Genomic DNA, 19,787 nt, shown 5'->3' with positions numbered 1-19,787 from the left:
GACTTTCATTTTTCATTTAAGTACACCACCCAAGCATTTCAAACAAGGAAAGAAAAATGAACCAATAGAATTTAGGAAATTTGAGGGAAATAGGAAGCTTTGTCCATATCAAGCCCTTACCGAATACATCAAAGTTACAAATGTGTTTAGGAAAAAACAGCAAACCTCTAAATTATTTTTGAGCTATGTCGAACCACACAAGCCCGTAGGAAAGGATACAACAGCTAGATGGGTAAAAGAGATGTTAAAAATGGCGGACATTGACATCAACATTTTTCAGGCTCACTCCAAGAGGTCAGCCTCTTCTTCAAAGGCATACAAAAAAGGGGCAAATCTTAAAGACATTTTAAAAATGGGGAACTGGTCTAATGCATCAGTATGGCAAAAATTTTACAACAAAGAATTCAGTTCGGCAGAAAAGTACCAAAATATACTCCTACAGGACTGAAGTTGCTTTAAACGAGGACTTAGCCGGCGTTCCGCAGCCTTTTGTGAAGACTCACTCTAGACTGCGTCCGCTCGGCATAATGAATTCGTCTGATTTTAAGCGATATAAAATTTTAAAATTTTCTAAGGCCGAAGGCCGAAAAGGAAATTTGAATTTTATGAGCTTAAAATCAGACGAATTCATTCCCATCCCTCCTCCCTACTTTGCTTTTAAACTGCTTACACTGTATTCTATCTTTTATGCAGAGAACCACAATCGAGGGAAAAGACGTGGTCGTGGCGGCAGACGAGGAAGGAGATCTTAAACTTTATATCTATATAGTTTATATTTTATTTAGTTATTAATATTAGCATTTCATTCAAGGAAAGATATATTAATACATACGTCACATGCGACGTCTACACATTTCTATTTGTCACATCATATAGGACGCATCTACGATGCTTTTCTTAGCCTTCGTTCCACTCACTCTAGACTGCGTCCGCTCGGCATAATGAATTCGTCTGATTTTAAGCTCATAAAATTCAAATTTCCTTTTCGGCCTTCGGCCTTAGAAAATTTTAAAATTTTTGGGGGGTCTTCAAATTAAAAAAAGACCTATACCACATGATAGAGCTCTTCAAACTGAGCAAAAAAGTGTATTACACCAAAGTCCCAACTTCTCTAGATCAAAAGTTATGGGCCTATTTGTGGTCAAAAAGGTGTTTAATTTTGCATAAATTAATGCAGATTGTGGGGAAATTCCCTGTTTTCCATCAGTTTTTTACCACAAATAGGCCCATAACTTTTGATCTAGAGAAGTTGGGACTTTGGTGTAATACACTTTTTTGCTCAGTTTGAAGAGCTCTATCATGTGATATAGGTCTTTTTTTAATTTGAAGACCCCCCAAAAATCATGAATTTCCAGGCCTTGCAATTTTGCCTGGAAACGCAAAAATCGCCATTTACTCGTTACTTGCACGATAATATCGTGGAAACTTTTTGATTTTGGAATCTACATATACTAATTCGAGAGTTTCCATCGAAAAAAGTGGAATCTAAGAGGTGTATCACGAAAATCTTTTTCTAGCCACTTTTTTCGACCTCAGCCGCGCGACTATAACAGAAAGTAAAGCGAGGTCACTCAAGAAAGCTGACCTTCAAGGCTGCGTTTACTTTGCTCATTTCTGGTCATTTGAGAAGTTTACAAAGATATTTTCCTTGTTTTTACTTTGGTTAACCTGCTCTTTAAGAATTGATCCAAAAAGTAGTGAGCTAGTCCTAACAGAAGGTCACTCGCAAGGGTAACCAAGAAAATGAAATTGCAACTGCACTGTATGTACTTTGTGCTTTTTTCCCACATTTACTTACTATGTGGACAATGGGCAGCATTTAACACAGGGCATTGAGGCTGCTATTTTCAACATATTTTCGCTTTATGATGGAGCGAGGACTCACCAAATTAAATCTTTCTAAAAAGGCTAACATGGTGGTATGGTTAGAAGTAGGGATAGCGCTAGTAGGTAGCCATTCCAGGGTCAAATTGAAACTATTCTGGTGGCAATCAAACCTAGTTCACCTTGTAGAGCTTCAAAAAAGAAAAAAAATGAGGGGTCATACACTTCCTAATGATAAGCGGTTCCGGAGATATTGAGATTTTGGTTCCGCTAAAATAGCACCATTTTAGACATTTGAGGTTGACAATTTAGCCCAGCAATGGCATATGAAATGGCACCGAAATATGCTGCGAAAATTGAAAATTCAAGCTTTTGTATTGAGTCAAGATATTCCAGATATCTTCATTTTGACTGCAGACTTTTATCAAATTCTTTTTGTAATGGCTTGCTAACACTTCAAGGAAGAAATGAAAAGACATTTTTTTGAAAAAGAAGACATTGCATTGCAAAAAACAATAAAAACGTTATAAAGCGGAAGCTAAAATTGCTGAACCTACCTATCTTTGTAATCAAAGCGCTGTGGAGGAAAAATTCCCCATGGCATATAAATAACTGTTTTAGGCTAAAAAAGGGTCAAATTTTTCAGTGGTATCACTCTCTATAATTCTAGTCCTCATTTTCAGGCTGAAAATGCTTGCCAAAGTATGAAAAGTAAAAATTAATAACTTTAATGAAAGAATTAATTTCAGAGAGTAGCACCATTGGATTTCTCAGGTATTTTCTGATAAATATGGAAAGTTTCACTGTCTGAACATTTTTTCCTTCGCAGCGCTTTGAAATCAAAGATGAGTTGTGAAATTTTTTGTGTCCCGCAGATCTAATTTTTCTAAAAATGGCCTTAGTTGGAACGAATTTTTAAACAAAAGTATAGAATATTACATCTGCATATTATATATGGTTGGAAAGCTAAAAGAAAACTCTAAATTACTCAAAAATAATTAATTTTAAAGCTCAACTACACAAAGAACAATTGCTTGTCAAAGTTTGACCTAAAATTGAAGATTTTGATAAGCGTCAAATAAAAAACAAGCAAACCCGGAATGGCTATAGTAGGGAGTTATTGCACACGCCGCCTACCAATAGACCCGTTTCAATGTTTTGATTTTTCGCGTTTGTATGCGCATGCGCCAAAATAATTACGGTTTTTCAGAGGCAGAAAACACAAAGCGCTCGCTGGAAAAAGGCAGTTTTGATTTTATAATGCAAAATCTCTTCATTAGAATTTCATGTAATTTTAGTATAAGAATCCTATATAGTTATTAGATAACATACTAAAATTTCTATTCAAAATTCCTTCTAGATCCTGAGAAAATTGACATAAACTGCGTGCCTCCTGCTAATGCTGTTGTCTTTTTTGCCTCTGAAAGTCGGGCCGTTTTGCGGGTCGTAACAAGCCGATGTAAACATGTGACGTCACATGCAACGGGTCTATGGGACTGTGATATCTGGCCTGTATTTTCACTTACTGTTAAATCTCTTTGACAACAAATTTGTTCTCCACCAACAGTTAGTGAAAGTACTTTGATTTGCGAAAGCGTTTTTACGTCACATAGAACAAAAGAAAATAGCAAAGAACAAAGGAATTACCAATAGCTACCATTTTGCAACCATGGGGAATCGCGATTTTACAGAAATTCGCTTAAAGCATCTTCGGCGGTAGGGAGCACCTCAGTAAAAACCGGGATTTTTCATCTCGTTTCTTAGTGAGTTCCACTTTGACGATTTTTGAAAAATAGAAGCCTTTCAAGTGTTTTGACGGAAATTCGATTATTTTGCTACTGGAGGAGCTTTGAAAAAGTTAAAAGTGACGAATGTTTAGAGCCCGAAAACCTGGGCACAAAACATTGGAAAATGTCGCAAAGTGGAATAGACGTTAATTGTTAATTGCGTAGAAAAAACGCGTGTGACGTCTAGCAGCATAGGCTATCTGAAAATTTCATTGCTCCATAAATGTGAAAATGAAAAACAAAGAAACTTTCGTTTTCTAATACACCTTTCCCGTATTTCAAACTTCTCAGAAATGGCCCGGGAAAATGTGCGCTCCACCGTTGTGTATAAAATTGTTTGGGAGGTATATAAACGAACGCGTTTTTGCCTGCGAGGGGTTAGGGAAAGTGGGTTTTCAGCTTCTAACTTTTGATAGCGATCTTCTTTTGACAAAAGATTTTCAGGATGGTATAATATCATGAATAGATTGAACATACTAAAATTTGAGGGGATTTTGTTCGACAGAACTTAAGAAAAGCTCAAAAAACCAACTTTCCCTAAGGAAACGCAGGCAAAAACATGTTTGTTTACCTCCAGAGACCAAACGGTGGAGAGCATCAAAATATCTTTTTAATCCAGTCAGGACCTCCTTTCACTTTATCGATATTACGCGAACGGCAGTGTGCACTAAAATATTTTGTTTTCACTTCCAATTTCAAGCAATGGTCTTAGCAACAGGGCGCGCGTACATAGCAACGGGGATGGGTAGAAAAATCTAAACATATTCCAAAAAAATACCGATCATCGTATAGAGCACTAAAAAAGACCCCTTTCTATGTTTAGTTTGTTCTACCTTGGATTATAACTGAAAATATCTTTGAATAACCTTTTTCTGCTATCAGCCCGCGCGGTAATCTTTGCCCGTTCCAATTCTTAGTAGAATGAGAGTTTAAGAGAGGTGGTTAAGAGAGGTGGTGCGCTTAGCTAAGCTGTGCTCGCGGGCGATAAATTAATACTTCTCTTGTATATTTTAGTGGTATTTATCCAATGAAAACGATGTTGACAAAATATGCACGGCGCTGACAAAATATGTACGACATTGACTATGACATCATTAAATGGCAATCTATATTAACCCGACCTCAACCCTGACCCTGGTAAAAGGCCAACCCACGACCCTTGGGAAAAAGCCGACCCTCAACCCAAATACAATAAAAAGCCAACCCTGGGTAAAAAAACAGTTTTTTGGCAGTGTTTTAAAATGAGATTGACATATCCTAATATTAAAAATTGAGCAGACAAGCAGGGGGTGGGATACACACGCTTTTTTATAAGAATATGTCAACCTCGTTGTCCCCCGTGGGTCATTGTATTATCTGATTTTTGATGTTTTTACTGTGAGTGGAAGATTAAGCCATGGATATACGGATACGAGGCTGATTATTATACATGTTTGTCAATAATAAGGCCCCTGTGGGGCTGCTTGTGAAAAATGATCTCATCCGCCTCCTTCTCTAACGCCCCGCCCCTCCCCACCGACGACTATTCTTAAAGTATTCTTTAAGTGTTCTTATGATCAGTTTATGGAATATTGATCCAAGAAAATTCTTATAAAAGTCACTAAAGCATTTTTTTACCCAGGGTCGGCTTTTTATTGTATTTTGGTCAAGGGTTAGCCTTTTCCAAGGGTCAAGGGTCGGCCTTTTTCTAGGGTCAAGGTCGAGGTCGGGTTAATATACAGGGCTGCAAATAAGCGTCTGTCATAGGTCAATGTCCGACTGAAAAAGCTATTTGACCGACTGAAAATCTTTTGTGTCGGTCATGATGTCCGAATGAAAAAACGAATAAACCATTAACTTGAGAGTTGAAAATAAATCTCTTACACCCCCAGTGCTGCAAATAGGGAAATTTCAGTTGGCCGGTAATTTTTCGAGTGTAACGAGCAAAGGGTCTGGGGGAACCATCTTAGAAAATTTTGTAGTCTGTAATGACCTTTAGATTGGCTAAACACCTATTTTGATTTTAAAAACTTTTAGATTTTAACCCTTTCAGTCCCACGCGACCGCACTGCGGTCCCTTTGGACCCGTCGTTTTTTCCCAGAGAACTGCATAGCGGTCCCTGATTTATTTTTCAAATTGTGATGTTTTGGCGGGAAATAAAGAGATGTCTTTAAACAGCTTTCAAAGAAGATAAAATAGCGCGTCGTGTGCAAAAGACCGCGTGAAAAAAGCTTGTTCGAGTAAGAAGTTTTGTTTACAAAAGTATTTACAAAAATTTTTGCAAGCAAAATCTGTAAGGCCGAAAATGGGATTTTTTACAACTTCTATCAATCATTATGATTTTTCTATGAGGGCTAATCAAACAATTCTTTTTTCAGTTAGTAGATACTGTTGTGCTAAACATTTATCAGAAGAATGAATGGGTTTAAATCATTTTTTCATAAAAAAAAATACCATTGAATGGCAAACAATTGCTGTTTTAAATTTTTTTTTTGCCTTTCTCTGGTCACGTGACACGCTGATGACGTCATTTTGCAAATTTTTTTCTATCAAAAGGATCCTCATACTATAAGTGAAAAAGGGTGAAAACTTGGGAGGACTAGGTTTAGTGATTCCAGAGATATTGAAGCATGAGTAAATGCATTCAAAAACTCATTTTACGGCTCTGGGAAAGTAGCTGTGAAAACTCTGGGACTGAAAGGGTTAACCAAACATAATGAAAAACTGAGTTTCAGAATGACCGGTAGAAACTACAAAATGACCGGTATTTACCGGTCACCGGCCGTTATTTGCAGCACTGCACCCCTGTCTCTTACTTAGCCTATTCTTTTAATACTCGCTTTCTTTGTAGCTTTCCAGGTTAAATGACTGACACCTCTCTCTTCTACACGTTCTAGTGTTATCCCTTGTTTCTTTTATATCACTCTCTTCGAAATAAACACTACTCTATGTAACCTCTTTCCATCTTTGTCATTAAAAAGCAATCCGCTCTCTTTCTGCTCAGTAAGCTGGATACAGAACTATACACCCAATTTTTTCTAAATCTCCAATGGGCAAAGACTCTCACAATGAGAGTGACGCCCCCCAAACAACTTCAACAACACTTTGTAGCTTTCAGGGTGTTTCTAAGTTAACTTTTATCGACTTGCTTTCTTCGTTACTTTCTGTTTCTAAGATCACTTTTATCAACCCGCTTTCTTTGTAACTCTTTTAAGGGTGTTTCTAAATTACTTTTGTCAACTTGCTTTCTTCGTAACCTTCTTTGTTTCTAAGATCACTTTTATCGACTCGCTTTCTTCATAACTTTCAAGAGTGTTTCTAAGTTAACTTTTATCAACTCGCTTTCTTCTTAACTTTTAAGAGTGTTTCTAATTTAACTTTTATCAACTTGCTTTCTTCGTAACTTCCAAAGGTGTTTCTAAGATCACTTTTATCGAATCAATTTCTCTGTTATATACAGTAACAAACTGTTTAAAGGTAACTTTTATTTTTCCTACTCGCTTTCTCCGTAACTTTAAAAAAAATATATACACTGAATGACCGACAGGATTTTGAGTTCGACCGACAGGATTTCATTTCTGTCGGACATGATGTCCGATTGACTAAAAATATTTATTTGCAGCCCTGAATATAGATTGCCTCATTAAATACTTTAATCGTAGAAATTTTAGCAAGACTTATTTTAGCGCATATTAGCGAGTCAGGAAAATCTTGATCTTTTTTGGATTTATTTTAGCGAACCACGATTTCAAAAAATTTCGCGTGGATAAATTTTAGCGAATACTCGTATTACGTTATTGATTGCTTTCATTTTCTAGCATTTCTTCGCACTGAAACCCTTCCTATTGATAAAAATGTATCAAGGCAATATAACCAGAACTTTTGCGCGGATAAATTTTAGCGATCTGGCGATTCGGCGTGTTTTAGGGAGATTTATTTTAGCGACAATAGGGAAAATTCGCTAAAATGCTAAAATTACTCTTGCTAAAATTTCTACGATTAAAGTATGTCAATGTCGATTCAACGCCCGTTAAAGAAAATAATTTGTAAATAGTTCTTTTTATCTGGAAATTTTGAAATACGAACAAAAAAAGAATCAAATTTAATATTTGTTTCCTATCTAGATTATATTAGCGTTAAATATTATTTTAAATCTTAGCGTTATTTTCACGAAAAATATTTCGCGATGGCGGTACGCCTAATCGCACCCACCGGAAAGTTCCAATTTTTAATTATCGGGGAAACCGGTTCACCACATGGATAAAAAACGTAGGGAATGAAACCTAATAGAAGGTTTTCAACTTGCTTTATTCAGATAAAGCTATAAGAGGTTCATTACTTGTGGATTTTAAAACCTACATAAGCAAAAACGAAAGTTGATGGGAAAGAAAGAATAAACGCAAGACAGGAGGTTTGGTTTTGTTGATCAGGTATGTTTTTATTCTATCCGAACTAAGTAATATTATAAAAGACCAAGGAGGCCCTGACTGTTTTAATCTGCCATGAAGTGTTATAAAATTCCTTATAGAAAGACACGTTCTCCTACTTAGAAGTTTAAGAAATGACGTAGAAACAAGAAACTGAAAATTACTGTAATTACCTATGTCACAACCACGGAGCGCTGACATTTAGTTTTAATGACTTGCTCTCACTCGTTTGGTTTCTGTAATAAAAAAAGTCATTATTGTGAACTTTTAACATGCTTTAAATGGAGGTATTTTCATTAACTGACCAAGTTTATCAGTCATGCTTTTTGTCATAACATGTCATGATAACTTTCACTGATAGCGCGCTCTTTTTAATTGTCGTCCCATGTTTTGTCAGATAGTCCCAAGTTAGAGAAGTTGACGGTAGGTATAAAGTAATTTTTAGCAATCAATGCTTTTGCTTTAGGCACAGTTTCATGTTGAATAATTAAAAACTCCAGCATCAAAACAATGATGAAAAATAATTAGCACATGTACCGTGAAGTCGGGCAACTTGCATCAGTGGATGCTAACATGCATAGCCCTCAAATGAATGACCTGGCTGGTCATTAAAATACAAAGTTTAATCAAAACAAAAATGGTAGCGTAGAGCTGCGAGCGGAGATGCGTAGCTCATTTGTTTTGAAATCTTGCTGCTTTGATTGGTCAGTCATTTGATGGCTATGCAAGTTTCCCTCCACTGATGCAAGTTGACAGTATGTTTAATAATAATGTTTTCATGTGTATTGTTTCAGATTATTTTGACGCGCTACTAATACTGGAAACATATTTGATAAAATCAAAAGCTGGAAAGTACTTAATACGATCAAAGGTATTCAATATGATCGGAGGTAATCGAAAAGTAATCAAAATGATTGAACAAATCGAAAATGGTCAAAGAAAATGCCATAATCTGAAGTCAAATGATAAAATCGATAGGTGATCACTGACTGAACGAACTGGTCAATTTGTGAGACAGGCAGTTAGTCACACTAGTGTTCCATTAAATCGATATTATCGAATATTAATGCTGCAAAAGCGCTTTATCATTTACTCAACTTGTGACCCAAAAAATACACCGAAAAACTTCTAAAGGGACTTATGCAAAAAATAGACTGGGGTCATGGTCACAAATAACTTGTGTTCGCATCATCTGACCGACTGATAATTTTCCTGACTTTTCTTAATCTTTTGAGACGGAAAGTCTCAGAATTGTCAGAGTTTTATCCAATTCCATCCTTCCCTTCACCCACCATCTTTATTTCAATTTTGAACGCACAAGAATTCAAATTCAACACTTGTGCCAGAAATATATATGGTTTTGATCTTTTAGAGAACTAATTTAAGCAAATGCCAGGGTAAATCAGTTCCTTTTTATCTAAAGTTTACCGTCAACTGCTCTGACTTGGGACTATCTGAATCATAGATAGCAAATAATGTGAATACGCTACTCTCGTCAGGTAGGCTTTCACACCGCAAAAGGAACAAATCTTTGCGACGAGAAACAGGTAAATGCGATTGCGCGCATGAGTCAACACAGATATAAAAAAGTCCGTTCTTCCGCGGAAAATTGTGAGATGTCAATAAATCGTGCACGCTGAAAAAAGTCTCTAGAGAATTAAACAACATTAAAAAAGGTGTCAAGATGTGAGCAGCACGAGTGTGATTAAATTATTAATTACAGTACTTCTTCAAATTATGTACTTTTAAAATGCTTTTAAAATACATTTTGGTTGTGATTATGAGATAGTGAAAGTTTGATTGATAAACTTTGTTGAAGTATCAAGACAACTTGTTGTCATAAGAGATTTTAACAGTAAGTGAAAATACAGTCCAGAAATCAACCGTCCCAAGATTTGACCAGTCGTCCCAAGTTAGAGCAGTTGACAGTATTTTAGAGAGGCAACAATTATATTTTAATCTTGGCACCAATTTTGGTAAGACAGTAACAATTTTATTTTTGATTCGGTTTTTAGTTTTCAAAATCATGAATCTCAACACCTCTAGCAATTTTCACCTAGCTGCATATTAGAATTTAAAAATATTTTTCAACCCCACTTTAATAAGGCACTAATTTACTTTCAGAAGAAAAAAAAATAATGCAATGAGTAAAAGTAATTTATCTAACATTTCACTTGGAAGTTTCACTGAAAACTGTTTGGAGAGTTATGATCCTGTTGCTTGTTCAAGGTGAGTGAATATTTTTATCAAGAGATCCTTGGATTATCCCAACATGGATGACATTGGGGTAAAAATTAATATACAATTTTTTTCAAAGGGCAATACTTCCCTCCCCACGGTTTCACGTTCCACGGTTAATGTTTATCCAAAGTCTCTATATTAATGCCTTAGCTAACTCTACCTTAGATCAAATATAATACAATAAAACATACTAAACAGTACCTGGCTTAAGGTAAAACATGTGTTTGATATAAAACATGATTGCTAAGATATAACTTTTGAAGGTTTGAGGTTCGGAAATATAGTTCTACAAAAAAACAAACATTGTTGTTGACTCCGATTAAAGTAATGACAAGACAATATCCTCAAATGATTATAAACACCTTATATTTCCAGGGACATAACAGAATCAGTGTTTGCATTTCTTACGATCATTGGATGTACATACAAGGTAAAAAAAATTTTAATGTAATAAGTTTGAGTTTATCGACCCAGTGATATTCATATTGAAAATTTATTGTGGCTTGGATCACAAGATTTAAGTTTGGATATGTTACAAGAGATTCTTCTTCCATCATCGAGAAAGATGAACATGGGGTTCACATCTTGTAAGAAAATCACACTTGATAAATTTGGATAATTATGAAGGTCTTAGTACTCATAGTAGAAAAAAAAGTCATCCACCTTGGCTGATGGTTAGAGAAGAATCTCTCAAAACGCAGCCAAACATAAATCTTGTGAACCAAGTCACCATGAACTTCCAATATAACTATTTTCAAGTTTACAATGGACAAGTTTGGGAAGAGACAATGGGAAAGAGTGGGTCACTGGTCAATGTTGCTTGTTTAGTTTCTAAAAATATCGACATGTTTCTAAAATCACTAAATTTGAAGGATATATCTGACATTTGATAATTTATGATTTATAATTTTCAACACTTTTCAGTGTGTGTTTTTGAAAATTTTCGCCTGACAGCATATAAGAGGCCCTCAACAGACCTTCAATTCATACAATCATTCAATGTATTTTTCCAAATTCAAGCATTTGCGCAATTTTTTTCAAAATTCATGCAATTTTCCAATTCATTTAGAAGACGCATAAAGTCAAAAAGCCATAGTGTGGAAAGGGGTCTGACCCCCCCCCCTTCTTAAATGATCCCCCCTTCTTGGCATCCCCCAACCTTTAAAAATGCCTATCCCCCAAGGGTTTTGGGCTAAATTTTTTATGGTAAAAAGGGAAGGGAAACAGTAAAGAAAAATTAAGTCTGGCAAATATAATATACTTTTTAGTGAAAATAAAGAACTTCATTTCATGCAGACCAAATTTCATAACAGTGCTTGAAAATAATCTACAATATACGTAAGGGGGCTTCTTAAACAATCCCCCCCTCCTTTTTAATGAAATTTTCTGATCCCCCTCCTTCTTCACTTTTTTGGAAGGTGTCACCCCCCCTTAAAAGGGGGGGGGTCCGAACTATGAAAGCCCACTCACACATTCATGCAAACCACAAGGGGTATCTAAATTTATCCCATTTGCTTAAAATTGATATACAGGGTCAATTGTCAAGCTCATAAACCTTCCCCAAGTTGATGATACAGTGTGCCTAACATCCTACTATTTCGCCTTCAGGTTGTGAGATTACACATCTCAAAGCATAAACTGTTGAACCAATACTTGATATTCTATGCTGCAATCATTGAAATCATTCTACTGTAAGTAATTTTCTCTTATTGCTTAGAACTATCTTTTAATATTAAGAGCTCAGGAGGAGGATTGGTACCAGGGTTGGAGAATATCATTTGTGTGTAGACCGTACTTCCATAAACCAACCCTTAGAGAGACTAAAACTAAAACTCAGCATTTTTTGCAAAGAGACCCTCAAACAAGGGGAAAATCTTGACCCTTAGAGAGACTTTGAACTTGTTTTATTTGGTAGGTAACCCTTGGTGAGTTCAAAAAAACTAGCTACTGAAAAACATCTTGGTTTTAATGTTTGCCATACCCAAGTAAATTACCCTTTGAAGCTTGATTTAAAGATATAATAAAACAGTTCAAAATGGAATATCATTTTATAGATGAGGAAATCGAAGGAATACTGACCCAGTGGATTGATAAATAGCTAATTGGGTTGTGTATTTCTCAAGCTAAATTTGAGTTGTTACATTGTACTAAAAAGGGTGTATAAACGAAAGTTCTGGTCATTATGCTAGTAATTTTAGTGGTAAAAACAAAACAAATTTCAAAAAATTACATAAAATATCCAGTTCAGTGTTATATATTTTCTTTGAGAACCCAAACTCCATTAATTATTATGTCCAAGCTAGACCAAGCCATGCAATTTTGTTTATGCACTGCTTTGCTGCTTTTATATTCCCATAGAATTAGAATTTTAGTTTGAAAATAATGCTTGGGGAAAAATTTGTCACAGGTTCTTTATATGGGTCATGGAACCACCAGAAAAAAAAGGCAATCGAATCAAAAGGTTTTTGGGAATGTTATAATGAACTCTGTTCCAAATTTCTGCCACATGCATATTATTTTCAAGGTAAAAGCCTATATTGATAGTCCAAGAAAATAGGGCGTCCTGTGACAACTAATGTAAAAGTTAGAGCAGTGAACCCTAAAAGTGGTGTCCAACTTAATTGGAAACAGTCAGTACTGTGTAGTAAAAGGATGACGCCCAAACTCTGCAGAGTGAGGAAAACTTGTACAGTATTCTTAAGATTCAAAACTTATGTCATGGAAAAGAGCTGGTAACGGTGTACCAAAAAGGTGGTACCGAAAAGGTGGTACCAAAACCCCATATGTTGAAAATAAGCAATTACGTTGTACTAGGGTGGTATCACAACTCTGGCCGTGGAAAGAAAAAGTTAGTACAGTGTACTAAAAAGGTTGGTGGTCAAATCTTTTGAAAAAAAACTCATGTTAGCTCTTTATGGCATGTGTTAGTTATATTGATTTGGTACCCCCCATCCTCCTTCTGAGAAAACATATATAAAAAATATAAAAATATCTCAACATTTCTTTAAAAATGACATTTTTAGAAATGCTAAAATAATACAATACCAATAATGGAAAAAAGATTTTAAGATCTCAGTACCTTAAAATCTACTACTCTAGGACCATCTTTTATAGGTCTGCACCAATGCTCTTTTTGAATATTATATTTCATATGAAAGTAACAAATATTCAAATAAAAAGCCCCTATAAAAATATCCATTTTGAACAAAAACAATCTCATGAAAATTTCTTAGCTATTTTTGATAGACTTGCTTTGTCTTTGACCATTCGGTTTCAAAAAAGGGATTGGGTCCTTCTTTAAAAGAATTTCAAAGGCAAGGAAATCGACTATAACCGTTTAATAGTCTTCTATATAGTTTTTCGAGAGCTTTCGAATGGTATATTTGATAATGCCTGAAAATGAGTTTGAAATTTTCAAAAAATCTCGCCCTTAGGGTTTTGCCTGGGGAAAAAAGAAATGTCCCAAAAAATGGATGTTCCACCAGTGGGATTTTAGGGGAATTTTTCCTGAGGTATAACCATCCTATAGAGAAGGTCTGGAGAAAGTTTCAGCTAGATCTTATTTTTTTTCCTACAAACAGCCTGTATTTTTGTAACACGACCACACTATTACCCAGTTGACAAGCTTTCCTGGGCCAGTAAAATAGTAAATGACTGGTACACCACACGAAGCTTTAATTTTCATTGACAAACTGATTAACTTAAAAGAAACTTAAAAATGACGAAAGATCTTCTCTATCTTCGTTAAAAAACAGACTTGAGGCAGGGGGTCACGCAGTTACTCTGTGACACTATGATGAGTACTGCCATTTTGGAAAATTTCTTGTCACACCACCACCACCATTACTTACTCCACTGTGGAGTAACTGTTTTTAGTGCTCAAAAAGGGGTACACCGCCCCATAAAATGGGTAATTCGCGGCTTTTTTTAGATATATAAGACATACCCACTGGTCAAAAAAAAATTTTGATTTTTGTATTTATAAGAATTGTTAGAATAAGTTTAATTACTTGGTTTAAGTCACTATCAAAGCATTCAACGATTTCTATTTTCATAATATGACAAAAAATTTATTTTCATGGAAAAATTTCAGATATTTTTCCAAAAACAATTAAATTTTTCTACACCACCACGTACAGGGAAGTTAGTAATACCACCACCTTGGTACACTTAGTACAGTTAGTACTAACTGAAATTAGCCTTGAAAAAGGCTTTTGACCTTCATAAATTCAATAAAATCAAATCAAATAAAATTTAATATCTTAAAAATGATTCAATTTTCCATAGCTTTCAATAGGAAAAAACAACATTTTAGAAAATCAAATTTCTATTGCAACCAGCAAATTGTTTTTAAGATTTAAAAAAAAATTTCGAAAATTTAAAAAAAAATCTACTTCCCCAAAATCTTTTTTGGTAAAATATGGTCTTTTTTTAAATTTTCTCACAAAATCCTATTTTTTACACAGTTAGTACCAAAATTTGGCAAATTTTTAGCAGGGGACCACCTTTTTTTGCAGTTAGTACATCTGAGTACTAAGTGATTTTATCCAATTCATATGGCACACCACCACGGTACTAACCGGCATGATGTCTTGTAGTAACTGCTTCACCCCCCCCCTGCCACGTACTAAGTGTCATAGTTTTCACATAGTAACTGCATGACCCCCCCCCCTGTTTGAGGTTGTTAGAATTAACAACAAAAAAACAAAAAACAATCAAGCATTTTTTTAGATAATGGAAGTAACGATTACAGCTCTTCAAGCTCTTTCTCAACCCTGAAGTTGACTTTGTTATTTTTAGTATTTTAGACTTTTCTTGAACGATTGAGTCTTTTCATGTTACTATGTCTTTAGGGAAATGTCTAAAGCCATAATTTCATGTTTGTGACCCCCTAGTACGGTTTAATTTCGAAATTTGAGCCTGAAACTCAAAACCCTCCAAAAGCCGGACACCTCTAATTAGCGGACACTAATCCGATTCTCCGATGGTGTCCGCTAATTAGAGGTTCCACATCGACTTTGAACCTTTCTTTTAGGCTTGTTAATTGGATTTATGCTCATCATGCAAGCTTGGATTTGACTGCCGAATTATTCAAATTATTTCAGGTTTGCATCTGTTCCTTTTAAACACTCGTCAAGTTAACAAGGATTTTTAAGGCATACAGCATCACGCTGCGTAGCACACCACGGTGAATTTTTAAAAGTTACGAATCAGAATAAATTTAATTGTTTGTACCAATTTGCGGTAATTGCTCTACATGTCAATTACTTGTATTATTAAAATGAAAGTGATGATTTTAGCTATTTTCCAATCATTTGAAAATGTACTTTGCAATTGAACGTCGTACAAATTTCAGCTAAAAAATAATCATGGCCTATGCGATGCGGATTGCCATTGTCTTTTGATATAATTCTTGTCATTAAAATACTTTTCTTTCTTGCTACGAGGTCTAACACTTCTTCCGGCATATATCTATATCTATATGTAAGCCTCAGTATTTAGGATTTGAGGTCGATGTATATATAACCCTTCCCATGACACTAGAGGAGACGATCTTTCGGTGTGGGGGGGGGAGCGCATCACCGACCCGGTAGGATTTTTTCAGCCAGTGAGGATAAAAATCACGGACTGGAACTCGATGGGGATTGATATTCCCATATTTTTTGGCTGGGGATTTGTTTTCAAGTCAGAAAATTCAGTGGGGATGGGTAAAAGGCATATTATTTCGCAGGGAGGATTGGTTTGTTTGATTGTTTACAGTGGGGACAAATATTGGAGGGTAATTCTCCACTGGGGACGATATTTTGGCCAATTTTTCCAGTGGGAAGGGGTCCCAGTGGGTCTGTGAGAAGAGGGTGTGGGAGAGAATCATAACTCAACAAGTCTCCCACCATTCACGTGGTTGGCACATGATATTAATTGTTCGTTTCGCTCTACTATTTCTTTTTTAGTTTCTGGTTGTGTGCCGTTTTTATTGCGAAGTTGCATCAAGAATATCAAAAACCGAATATTTGTACAAAAGGTTTGGTTGTGATTTTTCTTGCTCAAAGTTATTTTTATTAAATGAATGGCTAAATTTGAATTTTGAGGCAAAACTTTAAATGTGAATGAATAATGTTACTTTGGACTTTTTAAATTCTAGGATATGTCTGCCATTTTTAATCATTACGTCAACATATTATGTCATATTGATCATCGTCAGCATAGTTCGTATGAAAGCTGAACACGAGTGTAAAGGTATGGATATTTTTTGGGGTCATGCTTTTTTGTTGACAATTCAACACTGATAACCATCTCTTCCATAAAAACAACCCTTCTTGGTATAACTTGTATACCTAGGTGTAGTTGGAGCATCTTCTAGCCGGGTTAAGGCAATCCAAATAGGAACAGGGAAATTCTGATATAAAACCGCACTTACATAGGTTGGCGTCTTGTACAGGGCTCTCTTTTTGCCTCATGGGGTGTTTGACCTTATTAGACCATTAGCAACAATAAGCTATCAAAAGAAACAATCATGACCTCTCTTAACAGCACCAGGGTTCAACCTGGATGGAAGGATGACGATGATTATGTGGGAACGGGAGAAAAGGAAGTTTAAGAACGACGACTTAATATTTTCCCCTTTTCCACACTCTAAACGTTGTCTTAATTTAGAACCTGAATGGATTCAATTATCTTCTTCGGAAGTAGCTTTGGGGATTATTTTCATCGCTGTTGGTATCTATATCACCAATCACATCAATAACCTGAAAACAGATTCTACCTACAAAAGGAATATCCGATTGTCTCTATGGGGGTATGTTACATGGAAAATTAATAAATCGACCATTTTGTTTCATTCTAACTTTCAGTACTAACTGTCTATTGTCGGTAATTTGGCCAGCTGTGATGAATCATTTTGATTCCCGTCTTGTCTCAAAATAATATTGGGTGATGATCCAATTATACTTAATATGATACAATTCGTTTGCAATATACTGGGCATTTTCCTCGATTGTTACGCCCAGGGCGTATTTCTTTACGATGAAGCTTGATGCCCCGATACGAGAGCATATGTGACAGGACTGAGTACCAATTTTTTTTTTTTTCTAGGATAATCTTGAGTTTCGAATTTTCGTCCCTCATTAGTGCTATCTATGATGTTCTAATGATTGTTTGTAAGTATTTAATACCTTATCCATTATCTCACAAACATGCTTTTTTTAAGGATTATAAAGTTTACTAAGGCACTTGCGAGCCCCGGGGGGGGGGCACTGACCTTGAAAGCCGATGGGGATGTATCGCGTCTGAGAAATGGACCCATGGATGGTAATTTTATGAGACCATGTTAGAAAGAAAGATTTTTCCATTTTCACCCTGAAAATTCTGATTTCCATCCTGAAAATTGTCAAAAGTTACCTAAAGTCGACCCTTTCAGATACACATCTTGAAAATTATTAGATTTAAGACCCTGTAAGATATCTTCAGAGGTTAAAAAAGGTACCCCGTACCCAATTTTGCCTAAGCCCCCCCCCCCTGGTTGAGAGTACAGTGTAAATAGATAAGAGTCCAAAAGGAGCCTTGATGATTTTTAAAATAAGCACTTTAGATTTGAAATTGCTCGAATACCTGCCAATTCTAAATGTTGTATTATCAGACTGTAATTTTATCTATCAATTGTTTTCAGATGGTGAAATGAACAGATGTAGAGGCATTTTTGTAAGTATCTTATTACTTATCTTTTTATAAGATTTTATATGTTAGTATCTCTCGATTTTTGGTCAAGTTTAGTAAAAATATCTTGCTATATTTTAACATTGTTTTTGAAATTGACTATCCGAAGGGAAATTAAACTATTTTTCTTCGATGACAATGTTTGTTTTTAATTTCCACACAGGTCACTGATGCTGTACTTTTCACGTCTGTACACATCTTTGTTAAGGTAATCTCTTTCTCTACTCTGCTCAGCTCTTTAGGATATTTATTAGCGCATTATGTACCAGTGATATCGTTTTCTGCTCTTGTGTCTCATGTGTCATAAATTACTGCTCTTTTTGCTTACCGCGCCAGTTGGTTTACCTCATAAAACGACCTTGAGATCCTTTTCATCGTCCAGCAATATACTGGTCTTTTTTATATCTTTACATACTTCTGGGTCAAGGTACATTGGTCTGAATGTATCCACGTAATGTTGTGTCTATTTATTTCGGAATCCCTAAAATTATTCTGTATCTATATGATAGCTTAAATACCTTTAAACTAATAAGGTCAATCAGTGCTCAGAGTTCTTCCGTTTGTATCTAAAGTATATAAAAATGTTTTTCCGTCTCAAAATTCAGCACAATTCACCGAAGTTTTTTTTACTTAGTTGACAAAATGGTTGTTACCTATCTGGGCCATGATGATCATTTTCAAGCCGGAAACATTTGGAACGAAGAGCAGTAACTCAGACGAAGAAGAAAATTTCAACGATCAACCACCAATCATCAGAAATTCTCTTATGGGGGTAAATTACTCTTAAAATTATCATTTAATTCCTTTTATTTTTACGGTAAATGAATATTGCTTGATTTAAGAAAAAATCTCCCTGTGGGTTTTTTCGTTAGTTTAAAAAGCAGTTGCCTTTTGATAAACTTGAACGAACTCTTAAAACAGATGGTCCCGGTACAGCTTAAATAAGCGAAAATCGTAGAACACTTATTACTTCTCAATTGTTGCTCCTTTTTTGCATTGCAAAACCGTTATCATGTGTGACTGCCTCTGACTCCGAAGTGCGATAATATTTGATTCTTAATACCCGCTTTAAACTTGGTTTCATATTGCAGGATTTCAAATCAGAATTTCGTCCTCGGAACCGTAGTTTCAACTACAAGCATTTACGTGACCCTGACAATGAGGAAGAACGTCGACTGTTCAACGAACAAAAAGAAAACGCTATCGTCGAAGCTGAAGAAACGCCAAGAAGAAAACGAAAGAAGAACAAAAGTGGGAACAGCGAATCTTCAAATACAAGTTCAGCTGGGAAAGCTGTTACCCAAGATGCACCAGTAGATTCTTCTTCCAGTAAAAGGCATAGAGATAAGAATCGTAATCGAACCAATCAAAAACAGAAGAAACCATCACGTAATGTTGGAATCAATTCTGGTGATATAGAACCAGTCAAAGTTTGATACACGTGCGCCCGGTGCACCAGTGTTTATGATGAAAATGATATTTTGATTGTTTGTGACAAGTTTGATTACATCAGAAAATGTGTGGTGTTTTGTGTAGATTATTGATTTCAAAGAGAAGACCCATTCTGTACAGCAAAGCTATCTGAATGTGGTCCTTTGTATCGTCTTAATGATATTTTGGCGTATGAAAACTTCAAATCGAATATCAAATATCAAGCTTAGAGTTAGCTGTTTGGGTGATTTTTAGTTGCCTTCAAAACCTTTATTCGATTTAGTTTTTTGTCTTTTTAGGCGGTGGTTACACGTAGCCGGGGTTAAATTCACCCCGGGGTGAAATAAAAAAAATTTTCACCTCGGGGTGAAATTCACTCCGGTC

The 19,787-nt window shown here is 35.6% G+C and overlaps 1 protein-coding gene across 1 annotated transcript; it reads left to right on the top strand.

Annotated features, from left to right (window-relative positions):
• The first annotated feature begins 10,137 nt into the window (after positions 1–10,137).
• Positions 10,138–19,548, top strand: LOC136803942 (uncharacterized). Its single transcript, XM_067060669.1, has 12 exons — positions 10,138–10,247; positions 10,635–10,689; positions 11,868–11,950; positions 15,295–15,364; positions 16,211–16,281; positions 16,402–16,496; positions 16,914–17,055; positions 17,352–17,416; positions 17,926–17,957; positions 18,136–18,180; positions 18,607–18,744; positions 19,064–19,548. Exons 1-12 carry the CDS (start codon positions 10,162–10,164, stop codon positions 19,406–19,408), a joined length of 1,227 nt encoding a protein of 408 aa, XP_066916770.1. The 5' UTR covers positions 10,138–10,161; the 3' UTR covers positions 19,409–19,548.
• The last annotated feature ends 239 nt before the right edge of the window (positions 19,549–19,787 follow it).

Source organism: Clytia hemisphaerica, unplaced genomic scaffold, assembly GCF_902728285.1.
Source record: "Clytia hemisphaerica strain Z4C2 unplaced genomic scaffold, Clytia hemisphaerica genome assembly, whole genome shotgun sequence".
Lineage (NCBI taxonomy): Eukaryota > Metazoa > Cnidaria > Hydrozoa > Leptothecata > Clytiidae > Clytia > Clytia hemisphaerica.
The sequence above is the reverse complement of the archived record's forward strand: the minus strand, read 5'-3'. Positions and strand labels throughout refer to the sequence as shown.

Bases quoted from the DNA above. Each gene is read 5' to 3' on its own strand.
- LOC136803942 (XM_067060669.1), top strand. From the start codon at position 10,162: ATGAGTAAAAGTAATTTATCTAACATTTCACTTGGAAGTTTCACTGAA. The intron at 11,951-15,294 runs GTAAGTAATTTT...CCTTTCTTTTAG, and splicing joins ATCATTGAAATCATTCTACT to GCTTGTTAATTGGATTTATG. The intron at 18,745-19,063 runs GTAAATTACTCT...TTCATATTGCAG, and splicing joins TCAGAAATTCTCTTATGGGG to GATTTCAAATCAGAATTTCG.